This window comes from Panicum virgatum, chromosome 9N (genome assembly GCF_016808335.1).
Source record: "Panicum virgatum strain AP13 chromosome 9N, P.virgatum_v5, whole genome shotgun sequence".
NCBI lineage: Eukaryota > Viridiplantae > Streptophyta > Magnoliopsida > Poales > Poaceae > Panicum > Panicum virgatum.
The window spans coordinates 39,977,592-39,989,206 of record NC_053153.1 but is presented as its reverse complement, the minus strand read 5'-3'; the positions used below and the strand labels follow the sequence as shown (position 1 = coordinate 39,989,206).

Genomic DNA, 11,615 nt, shown 5'->3' with positions numbered 1-11,615 from the left:
CTATTGGTATTATAGTGGAGCTGAATCTTATTTATTTCTAGATTGAGAATTAATCTTGCACTCTGGCAATAATTCAACAATAAAAATTAGACTTGTTCTATCTTTTTTAAAAAGAAAATTAATATCGTATAATAATTTGAACTCTAGCAATAATTTGACCGCTTCTACATATTTATGGAAGTAATAATTTGGAGCGCCAATATCATGTAATTGAGTGCTCAAAATGGTATGTGATCTTTTGTTAATTCGGTTAATCAAGCACAATTTTAGTTTGAATGGCCTTCTTGAACAGAGGGTTTTAGTTCTTTTGCCGGTGATGTGCTCATGGGAAGGCCAAATGAAATTCCGTTACCTATAACAAGCCTACTGCTCGGAGAAGTTTCAGTTCTTTTGCCGGTGATGTGCTCATGGGAAAGTTCTTCTGTTACTCCTCTATATCCTCGTTGGTGATGTATTCTCTGGCGTTGACCTATGGAGTTTTATGTACCAACACGAAGCGAAATCGGGTTGGTTGCTTGATCCCACTTTTGGTGGTTAAGTTCCCCTTCGGGTTTCTTCGTCGCTCGGCAATGTGGGGTTCCTGGAGGTCCTTGAGGTGTTGGATCCCTCGTTGACTATTGATGCGATGGATTCTGACCATCATCTTCAGCCGATTCATTCAGCGTTCATAGTGCATGTCTTTTCCGATGTGCTTTTCAAGATGGCGCCAAAAGTCCATATTCTTCTCCAGGGTGGAGGTAGTCATCAAGCTGGGAGCTCCGACCGGCAGCAGCGAGGACAACCGGGAATGTACAAGGATTTGAGAGTAATTTCCATTTCTTTAAAGGGTGTCTTTGTATTTTGGGCTGTAATCACCAAATGTTATAAATGAATGAAAATCTCCATTCTCTTAGGCCCTGTTTAGTTCCCAAAAATTTTCCTGTGCTACAGTAACTTCGAACGTTTGACCACTAATTAAGAGTATTAAATGTGGATAACTGAAAAAACCCATTCCATAATCCCCGGGAAAAATCGCGATACGAATCTAATAAACCTAATTATGCAATCATTAAACAATCGTGCTACAGTAAACGATCTATAATGATGCATTAATTAGACTTAATTAATTTGTCTCGTGATTTTCCGTCCATCCGTGTAATTAGTTTTATAATTATCTATCTATATTTGATACTCCTAATTAGTGTTGTAAATGATAAAAAAAATCTGACCTCGCCCTCAGTAACGAACGAACATAGGCCTGGCTGGGGCATCATGGGCTGGGCCATACAATCAATTTTGCCGGGGATCCCAGGCCCGCAGCCTCCCCGGGCCATCCGGCTAACCCAGCAGGTGCGCCGTGCGCGGACAAGGAAGATATTCGCCGCGCCGGAGCGCAACCAGCACCACCAGCAGCCGCCACTACTTTGGGCTGCTCGTCCTCGTCGCCAGACGGCGTGCCGCGTGCGCGCTGCAGCGCTACGCCGCGGTGAAACCGTCTCCCCTCCTCGCCGCCTCCCCGACCGCCATGCTCCGCCGCAGCCGCCGGTTCCTCCCCGCCAGACCACCTCGCCGCCGCCACCACAAACCCCATGGTAAAGCCGAGCCGCCTCCCCCGGCGGCGCCGACGTACACCCGCGACGTCGTGCGCCGCGCCACCGCCATCCTCCGCGACCACCCCTGGTTGGCTGCGCGCCCGCTCCTCCTCTCCCTCCCCGGCCTCGCCTGGGACTCCCACACAGTGGCGCGCGTGCTCAAGACCCACCCGCCGCTCCAGAAGGCCTTCCTCTTCTTCCGCCTCGCGGCCTCCGCGTCACCTACCTTCCGCTACGACCGCTTCACCTACACCTCCATGATCCACCTCCTCGGCGAGGCTGGCCGCGTTCCGGCCATGCTCAGCCTCCTCGCCGAGATGCTCCGAGCCGGGGTGGCGCCCGACGCCGCCACCTTCACCACCGTCATGCACTGGCTCGCGCGGGCCGGGGACGTGGATGGCGCCATGCGGGTGTGGGCGGAGATGAAGGAGAGGAGCAGGCCCACTGTCGTCAGCTACACGGCGTGCGTCAAGATCCTGTTCGACGCCGGGAGGGCGGAGGAGGCGCGGAGGGTGTTTGGGGAGATGGTGGCTGAGGGGCTGCGCCCGACTTGCAAGACGTACACCGTGCTCATCGAGCATCTTGCCAACGCAGGTGACCTGTTCGACCGAATGCTTGCCAGATGTTATCTGTGTATCATGCTTAGCTACTGCATACTGGATATGAGCCGCTCGTTGCTGTTTTAATGATTTGCCCAAAAGGGGGCATCCCTTGGTTGCTATGCTAAAGAAGCCATGGTGGGTTGTGCCGGGCTTGCTCAATGAAATGCTTATGGTTGCAGGTTATCTTATGGTGTTTTTCTTGGAATGTGGGTGATAGACTTGGAAAATGGTACCCTGATATAGTTAGTTTTATCAAATGGAATTCATTGCTAGTGCAACAGCTGAATCATAAAATTCGTTTATCAGCCTGCTCACATTTTGCTGAGATCTCTTAGCTTGCATGATTTGATTGGTGCACGTTTCTCTGGTTCTCTTTAACGTTAACTGTGCTTCTACAACTTTTGGTGCCTTGGTTACTTTTGCATTAACTAATAAACTAGTAACCCTACTCATTGGAAATTCATTGGCTCCTTTAACCTGCTTTTTTCACATGTTTACTACCATATTATCAGACTAGAAATGAAGTAACTGCAACCATTCCATTCTAGAGCCTTGAGAATGTACCTACTATCCCACATTGCCCAAGAATCATATTCAGCATTCGAGTATCTATATGCATTCCTGAATTCTATCGAGTAGCCATCTAAGTCAGATCACTGTATTGTTGAAAATATCACCTTGCACAACCCAATTTCTCTTTTTATGAAAATGTGGAAAGCTCCATTCAAGCATTCCTGAGTACAATATAAGCAAGAACCCCTGTTCCGCTAGGCGCTCGCCTAGGCGCGATTCCGCGCGACTAATCGCGAGTCGAGGCCCGTCGCCTGGCCTAGGGGGGTAGTCGGACCCCTAGGCGGGCGCAGACGGCCGCACCCACTCGCAGACGGCCGCTCCCGCACGTCCTCCTCGGCGGCTCCGCCTGCGACGGCACGCCGGCCTCCCTGCACCCGCCTGACGCTCGTCCTGCTCCCGCCGGTGAGGTCGCGCCGGTCGCCCTGCTCAGCTGCTCCTGCCGGTGAGGCCCCACGTGCAGATCCGGCGACCCGGGGATGAGGCGCAGCAGAGAGCGGCGGCGGAGGAGGAGGCAAGGACATCAGGCGGCGGCGGATGAGGAGGAAGAGGAGCCGGTGGAGGCGGCAGGGAGGAGGCCGGCGGTGGTGGAGGCGGGCTGCTCGTGGTTGGAAGCAGAGCACGCGTTTCTCATGCGGGAGCGGGCGTGCGGCTAGGAGCAGAGCACGCGCCCCTCACCTCAGAGATAATACGTGGGCTGGGCTGAGCAGAGCACAGCAGATGGATAAGGTGGGCTGGGCTGCTTTTGATGGGCCTTTCTATGCATCTCTATACAGATTATACGTAGTCTTCTATTTGTTTTTGTTTTTTTATGTAATAATACGTGTATACACGTGTATTTGTGAAACGCCTAGAAAAACGCCTAGGACCGCCTAGGCGCGATTACTCCCGACTAGTCTCTAGGCTGAGGGTCAGCGCCTAGATTCCGACTAGCGCCTAGCGGAACAGGGGCAAGAACTGACAAATCTGAAGTCAGGGAAGAGTTTCCAGTCGGCCTAAGTGCCAGTCAGGTCTCAAACCGTTATCTTCATTGTATCTGCTTGTCTACCAAGTTTGGATCCAGAGCTGCACAACATCTTAGTTGTACTATGCACTGCTGCTGGAAGGTTTTTCTGTGTGCTATTAAAGTGCAACTCAAATCACAACAGTTCTCTGCAACCACTTCAATGGAAGTAGTTTGTCTGGTGTCGTTTCTCAGTTTCAGGCATTAATCTGACTGGTGAATGTTCAATTTAACCAATTTCTCTTTAGACAATATGTTAGTTTATATCCAAAATACCATTTGACTGACGTATATCATTGATATGATTAGTTTATATCCAAAATACCATTTGACTGACGTATATCATCATTGATATGATTTGTATATACTTACATTATAAGTCTTTGTGCCGTCATATGTATTAACATGAATCTAACTGAACCCAGGAAAATTTGAAGCTACTCTTGAGATTATGGACAAGATGAAAGAGGCATGCATAGAACCAGACAAAGCACTTTGCAATATTCTGGTCCAGAAATGCTCCAGGGCTGGTGAGACATCAATTATGACTCGCATTCTTCAGTACATGAAGGAACGTTTCATTGTTCTTCGCCGGCCTATTTTTTTGGAAGCACTAGAAGCTTTAAAAGCTAGTGGTGATAGTGATGAACTTCTTCGGGAAGTAAACCCCCATCTTTTGAATGAAGGCATTGAATCTGACCCAATATTGTCTGATGAAGGCTACATTACTGATAGAAGTACTATCCTCTACCTTTTATCTGCAAAAAACTGGTCTGCTATAGAAGAAATGATTAACGAAATGGCCTCAAAGAATGTGAAAATGGAAAACCATATCCTGTCTGATGTTATGGAGGCAAGTTGTGCAAACTGTAGACTGTCTTGTGGGCTTACAGTTATGCGTTATAGTTTAAGAGTAGGCTGTGAACTTGATAGGTCTGCATACTGTTCTCTTCTTGGTCAGTACATCAGAAACAGTTCATTTGATTTAGTTGTAGAGATTGTTGAAGGATTAATTAAATCAGGTTGCAATCTTGGGACATATCTACCATCTATTTTAATACTCAGACTGGGCTATGCTGGGCAGTCTGCATACGCAGCTCAGATTTTTAGATTGTTGACTGCAGACAAGAATGTAGTTTCCTACACAGCCCTTATCAATGCCTATTTTCAAGCTGGCAAAGTTGACCATGCTCTTGATCTATTCACACAAATGAAAACTATGGGAATACCTGCATGCTCGGGTACATATGAAGTCCTGATACATGGCTTACAAAAGGCTAGGCGGAAGGAGGAATCAGAACACTACAGAAGAGAAAGAATGAATATGCAATGGCATCTTCAGTATCGTGATCAGTGCTCACCTGAAGATAGCTTATGTAACTATCTGTTTTGTGGCCTGCATGGATGATTTTTGAAGATGGTTTTGTATATAGTGTTCTAATCATTTCAGCTCCATCCTGCCTCAACTTGAAGGTATTAGCATACATGTATACCTTGACATTTGCTTTGATATGGAATAAAAGAAATGGGTTAATCTGTAAATTGTAAAATTGGACCTTCGAGTTCTCCAAAACTAGACAGTGAAACTAAGGAATGGCATGGAAGCCAGTGCAAAATACAATAATCTAGAACTGGAACTCCCGATGTTAACGTCTTGATTCCGGAAGGAGAAAATCCGTTGGCATGGAAGCTCCTAAACAGGACATCTGGCAGTTTTGTACTAGCTTCCATGTCAGTGCCACATCAAAGAAAAACCTCCTTTGAATGGGATCAAAGCGGCAATTTGTCATATGCCTGGTTTAGGAGTTCAGGATTGAATATTGGACTTTGTCTATAGTTCAAGGGTGTAAAATAGATTTTACCCTAAAGATTAGGACAAACTTAAAAAAACATATTTTTCAAGGTAAATGATAATATGATGCTAATGGAGAGGCATTTACCTTTTTTTTCCATCAACTTTCCTTTCCGCGAGCTTTTCTCAATTCACATTAGAGCTCAAAATATACACTTCTATAAACTGATTCTTGTTCGTGGTTTTCTAATGATTATTTTGTGGTCAGTTTGGTAAATATGATTGGATTATGTTATCTATCGTACTCCTAAATCTTAGCGAAATTCTGTTTATTTAGTATTACCTTTGTGGCATGTGCAACATTCAAGTAGTTGCAACATTGTTTTACAATGTTGTATCGGAACTGGAGTTAATCAAGACAAATATGAAGATGTGCAGGAACTTAGAAAGCACCAAGTTTTCTGCTAAATGTGGGGAAGCACCCAGTGTCCTCCAAGGCTGGAACAACAAACAAAAAGTAAGTGTTACTCCATCCACCTATAAAACCATACCTTGCTTTATCCAACAATGGTAAACTTATTTTCTTTTTACGAGAAATGGCAAGTGCTTTACAATCCATTTGCATGTGATTATTGTATAGTGCAAGTTGTAGCACGATGCACTATCTACATATATACCATGTGGAAATTCTGTTGAAAAAGGTTATGCAAGATGATTTCAATGGTAGGTCCAATCCAAATATGAGACATCTGGAGCTATGTTGAAAAGTTATGGAGTTAATAGAAAGCAGCTTATGCTTTATTCGAGTTGCCATGCTGATCACTTTGCTTTTGCATGCTATACTGTACAATTAGTATTCTTTTCCAGTGGTGTTTCTATTTATATAGCAACTTAAGATGGACTGCCAGACATTTCTGTAATGTAAAGGTTTTGTGTTAGCATTGGTTACTCAAGAAGGAAACCAGTTGGTGTGATACTGAGGATACATTTTTTTTTACCTTAAATGTTCTTCTCAGGTGAATTTCGCTGGTGCTTGATTATCTTGATGCCAACAGCATCTCAGCTTCCAAAAGTACTCAGGTATGAACAGCCATTTTCATCCTTCAATTATCATGTGAGGTTCAATTTCATCCTTGAACTATTAAAGTGGCCATTTTAGTCCTTCAACCTTTTGTTTTGGGCTCAATCTTATCCCTTGTCCTGCGTGGCATGCCATGCTATCTTGCCACATCAGCTCCAGTATTCCACAGCGTTTGATTTTGCGTTGATTGGAGCATTACTATTTTTGAAAGAGCGGGAATGCTGAGGAGAACAGTCTTAAGTCTTAACCACTTGATCCAAAAGCATCTTGGGAGGAAAACAGATATGATTAATTTGCAGTGTTATTTCTTGGTGCTCACGTGGTAATAAATGAAATTTCAAAGTACTGTAACCCCACTACTACAACCAAAATCCTCCTAAATTTTTCCAGTCCAGCTTGGTATGCTGGAGCTGATGTAGTGTGGCTGCGTGGCATGCCATGTAGGATGAGGGATGAGATTAAACCCAAAAGATAAGTTTGGGGACTAAAATGGCTGTTTTAATAGTTCAGGGATGAAAGTGAGCTTTGACTCATAGTTTAGGGATGATTTTGCCTAAACTATAACTCAGCAGACCGTCCACAAAGCTCACTTTATGGGTCTTGGGCTCTTGGCTCCTACTCAAGCTCACTTTCTCCATACAAAAGCTATTATTGGGTAATTCACAAGCACTTTAGCCACCATATATTCCGCACTCCTGATTAGTTCTACATGCAATTCGCTGAGCCAAAGATGGACAGAGACGTTGGTAAACATCCAAAGATTAACAAAAGAACTTGTTTAACTTGTCATTTCAATCCACATCCAGTCAGCAGGAAATAACTGAGCAAGAGGTTGAAACATCTTTAGACAGAATACTGCATATCTACATCAGATGAGGCTAACATAGTCTAGTTGTGCATTAACCTAGCCACCTGAATCTAAGCAATTTGATGCATATATATTACATAGCATGGTAACATTCATCAAACATGCTGCATCCTATCTTGAATCTGTTAGTTGACATTCAAGCCTCGCTTTTCATACTGGTCTTCAGCCTCTTTGCAGCTTGCACAAAGCCAATGATGACCTGCAACTCATCCAATTGCTTCAGCATGGGCAAAAGCAAATTGGAATTCAGATGCAAATTAGACCATGTCAGGATGCAAGTCGGTGGATCAGAAAGAACTAAATTTGTTTTAAACCTGGGACATGAAGTGCCTTTGAACAGCATCAATCAACTGCTCCCTGGACGGATTAGGACTTGCATCCTGTTTAGCAATTGCAGAATTAAACATAATTGGGACAGTTGATAGCAGGCCCTTAATCTGGGAATCAAAGCTGTACTTACGAGATTGAAGTGGCGCCAATATCTCCACAGCGCAGTCAGTTCTAGCTTGCTCAGGTCAACTTTCTGCAGAGTTTATAATCAACACGTCAGCCAAAATGCAAAGATATAAGCTGCAGAAGCAATGTGGTGCAAACATAGTTGAGCAATGACTGAGATTAAAACTGCATTGAGGCATTGACATAGATTACTGTGGAATGATTGTTGAGTTCCAACCAAATGATTTCAAGCACACAACCCAAGGAAGGAAAAGTCACCGTGTGAGCTCTTGAGGCCGAGGAAACAGATGTCTTGGAGTGGGAGTCACATGACATTGAGCGGCTGAGAGATTTTCTGTGGAATCCCCTATGCTGTCTGCTCCTTGACCGCTGTGCCTTTGGTGATTGTGCGTCATCGGATGCTGCAAGAAAGAAGGCAACATTATAGACACATATGGCAAAGTTGCAGGACACGGTTAGGTAACAAGAAACTGTGCTTCTGATTAGGCTAAATAAACCGTGACCCTAAAGGCATGTGTAATTATATTCTTTAATTAAATGCAATGCTGGTTCCTAGGAGGAACACTATTTGTCCCTTGAACTTTTTCAGCTATACTTGGATAGATCCGAGGGTATTTTGGGTTCTTTTGACCATAATCTAAGTTAAAATGTGACCATTAAGCGTAGAAGAGACTAAAACTAGAGTGGCAGAGTAAATAGGACCGACTTATTTCTCAACTTGTTTAAAGGAAAGTGTAATACTCCTGGTCTCCAAGAAATTAAGTGTTATGGTATGACCAAAAGCATCTATTCTTGAATTTTATATCAGGGAAACAAGCATGTTGGAAAGAGTTCCAAACACGAACTGTGATACTTAAAGAAACAAGAAACATGTTGAAATAGGATGAAGACTGAAATGGAAAAAAAAAAGTAACATCCTAGTATCTTACCCATATCTGAACTATTCCAATGCATGTTTTCACAATCAAATTTATCATCCTCCTCGTTGCCAGTTGGAGGTTCAATAACACTTAAAGCATTCCTTTGCAGCTTCACCTCTATTCCATTAGTAAGAACCTGGAATTTAACAGCAGACAGAATCACATTTTGTTTGGGATTGAGTGCAAATTGAAGGCAAAATATCAAGAGATGCGATGAGCACCTTTATCCCCCACGAGTTTGTTTGAAATCAAATGTTTGGACAAAGTATCCTATTATTATCTCATTAAGTTATGCATTTATCTAGATTAGAAAGGACTAAGCGTCAAATATGCCTGACACAAAAGGATCTAGAGAACATGTGCTGGTGCCGTAGATCGGAAAAATAGGTGCCAAGTGCCAAATAGGACCAAACTATTACATTGGTGACAAGTCCAAATCGATGCATCGTCTTCATTGTCAATGAATGTGATAGAGACATAAGCAGTTTTTATATTCGAAGTTTGGAACCAGAATCAGACATATCGCAGGTATTCAGCAAGTCTACAGACAACATTAGAAATTAGAATTATGCAATGAAAATATGTTCACACAAGATTGTTAATTCTCCGAGGATCCTTACTGTCAAGTAGGTAGTAAATAGTTCAGAGGTTTATGAACTCTCTAGTCACTAACTGTCAATTTGAGACTAACCCGATTCATTTCGTTGACAATATGCTAGGAACAGTGAAACACTGACAGCGTGTATACAATGTGCAGATATTCGTAAGAATATCCTCCCAAGATCCAAGTGCCGAGGCTCAAATCCAGATGCATACAGAAATAAATAATTTAAGAAGTGCCTCTAGAAATTCCAAAGAACACAATTCACTTCAGATTCCCTAAAATCCTTCACTAACTGCAACCAGACACCAGTGTAGGTAGACAAAGATATACAAGCCAACAAGCAATGGTCCACGGCCACGATTTTCACGATTGATGCTGACAGCCCAATTCAAACACATATCAAACTCTCCAGTGCAACCAGGACCACAATTATATCAGTGACAGTGAGGAACCAAGATCTAAGTTTCTTTCTGAATAATTGGAGTAGCCGAGAAACTTTCAATCTTGGCCAATAAAGTTAATTGCAGTATTGCAACCTAGATGGGGAGCAAGATCCAGAGCAATTAGGATTAGCCCAATGCTGAATCAAGCAATCAAACCCCGCAAGCAACAAAATTGCAGCAATACTCGAACCTAAACTTTAAACCAGAAGTAAAGAAAACAAGACCGATCCAAACTGCAATAAACTAATCCAGATAGGCAATTCAAGGTAAATTGTGCTAAAATCCTCCCAGCGTGGACCTGATCGGAAACACTAGAGCAACTCAAACCCAAAAGTAACCACTAGAAAAGCAATTCACATTGCAGCAAATCAAGATCTGGGAATAAAAGGAACTCCGCAGTTGCGAGTGCAAAGAGCGAATTACCAGCCAATGCCATCCTCCGAGGCCGACGGCCTTCTTGACGACTCCATGCAAGCCCACGAGCACGGACTTGGTGCGGTTGTTGCCAGTGACCACCACCTTGGTGTGCCGCGGCAGCACGGACATCTCATCCTCGCCCCAGCCTGCCGGCACCTGGCTCACCGCCGCAATCATCTCGCCGCCGGATCAGCGTCCCCACTGCCGCGAAACCTCCCCAATTGCCGCCCAATTCCCCTGTTGTCGCACGGCGAGATGGCCCGGAGATCCCCGAAATTCGCGGCGGGATCAGACCAATCCTGCGAATGCACTTCCGGGGCACTCGAGATCGAGCATCGGGGAGGCAGGATTCGCGCAAATTGACACCGAATTGGACCTCCTCGCTGCAGAACCAATCGAATCTTGATCAGAACATGCCCCTAAAATGCCTTGAGAAGCAAACCAATCAGATAGAGATGTTTGCTCCAAGAACGAGATCAAGCGCTCACGATCCACAATTCCCAGGAAATCCTGCAATTAAACCCTCCCCGCCGCATCAACAAGGCCACCAATTCGCGGTCAAGAAAATGCAGCCAAAACCCCAGCAAAACCAGCCCAATCTGGGCGCCAACATTACCTGAAATTCAGAGATCACGCGCCACCGAGCCCGAATCCGCGCGAAATTGGAGGGGACAGACCGGTGGTCCTCGCGGAATTGGGAAGAGCGCGCGCTGCTCTGTGCGAAGCAGAGTGTGGATGCGTGTGGGGGTGTGTGTGTGTGTCTTTTCGGTTTCCCTGTGCTGCTGGCCTGCTGCTAGTACCCTACACCTCCTGCTTGCTCTGGATCCCGGGGCGCAGGCGCAGGCGCCGGCCAATGGGAGCCCGGCGCGTGGCTGACGTCCGCCGTCTGGGCGAGGCGTAGTGAGATGCGAAATGACGGGAATGCCCCCCGGAAGGTACGTGGGTAGTTTACTTTATTCGGGCCGTGGGTTCGAATGGTTTTGAATTTTGGAGCCGGGTAAAAGGAGGGAGGAGGAGGTGGGCTTGGGAGGGATCGTAGACCGCGTCTTGCTAGACCGGGTGCTGGTGGGCCCACTGGATATGTTGTTACGTACAATACGCCTTCGCAGATTACTAGCATCCATTTGAAAATTTAAAAAAGTTGACACTTTTGATTCTATTTACATCAAACCTAATAATACAGCCTTCTCCTCACTGCAAGAATTTTTGCAATTCATTTCTTAGTGTACTCGTATAGTGATTTAACTCTTCATTATTAATATATAGTTCATTTATCTCTCTCATAAAG

The 11,615-nt window shown here is 44.8% G+C and overlaps 2 protein-coding genes across 11 annotated transcripts; one reads left to right on the top strand and one right to left on the bottom strand.

The window, feature by feature from the left end:
• Positions 1-1,297: 1,297 nt before the first annotated feature.
• On the top strand, positions 1,298-8,720 carry LOC120688993 (pentatricopeptide repeat-containing protein At2g01390-like). 9 transcript variants are annotated; one of them, XM_039971341.1, is made up of 5 exons: positions 1,298-2,165; positions 4,172-5,219; positions 5,977-6,055; positions 6,555-6,618; positions 7,654-8,720. In XM_039971341.1, exons 1-2 carry the CDS (start codon positions 1,505-1,507, stop codon positions 5,152-5,154), a joined length of 1,644 nt encoding a protein of 547 aa, XP_039827275.1. In that variant the 5' UTR covers positions 1,298-1,504; the 3' UTR covers positions 5,155-5,219; positions 5,977-6,055; positions 6,555-6,618; positions 7,654-8,720. The 9 variants fall into 9 exon arrangements, with proteins under 9 accessions (XP_039827275.1, XP_039827278.1, XP_039827276.1 ...); XM_039971344.1 differs by having other exon boundaries at positions 1,359-2,165; positions 7,665-8,720; XM_039971342.1 differs by having other exon boundaries at positions 1,359-2,165; positions 5,969-6,055.
• On the bottom strand, positions 7,364-11,111 carry LOC120688994. 2 transcript variants are annotated; one of them, XM_039971345.1, is made up of 7 exons: positions 10,944-11,111; positions 10,334-10,710; positions 8,873-8,999; positions 8,202-8,344; positions 7,948-8,010; positions 7,802-7,867; positions 7,364-7,704 (listed from the first exon to the last, which is right to left on the bottom strand). In XM_039971345.1, exons 2-7 carry the CDS (start codon positions 10,502-10,504, stop codon positions 7,624-7,626), a joined length of 651 nt encoding a protein of 216 aa, XP_039827279.1. In that variant the 5' UTR covers positions 10,505-10,710; positions 10,944-11,111; the 3' UTR covers positions 7,364-7,623. The 2 variants fall into 2 exon arrangements, with proteins under 2 accessions (XP_039827279.1, XP_039827280.1); XM_039971346.1 differs by having other exon boundaries at positions 10,334-10,755; positions 10,944-11,110.
• Positions 11,112-11,615: the final 504 nt, after the last annotated feature.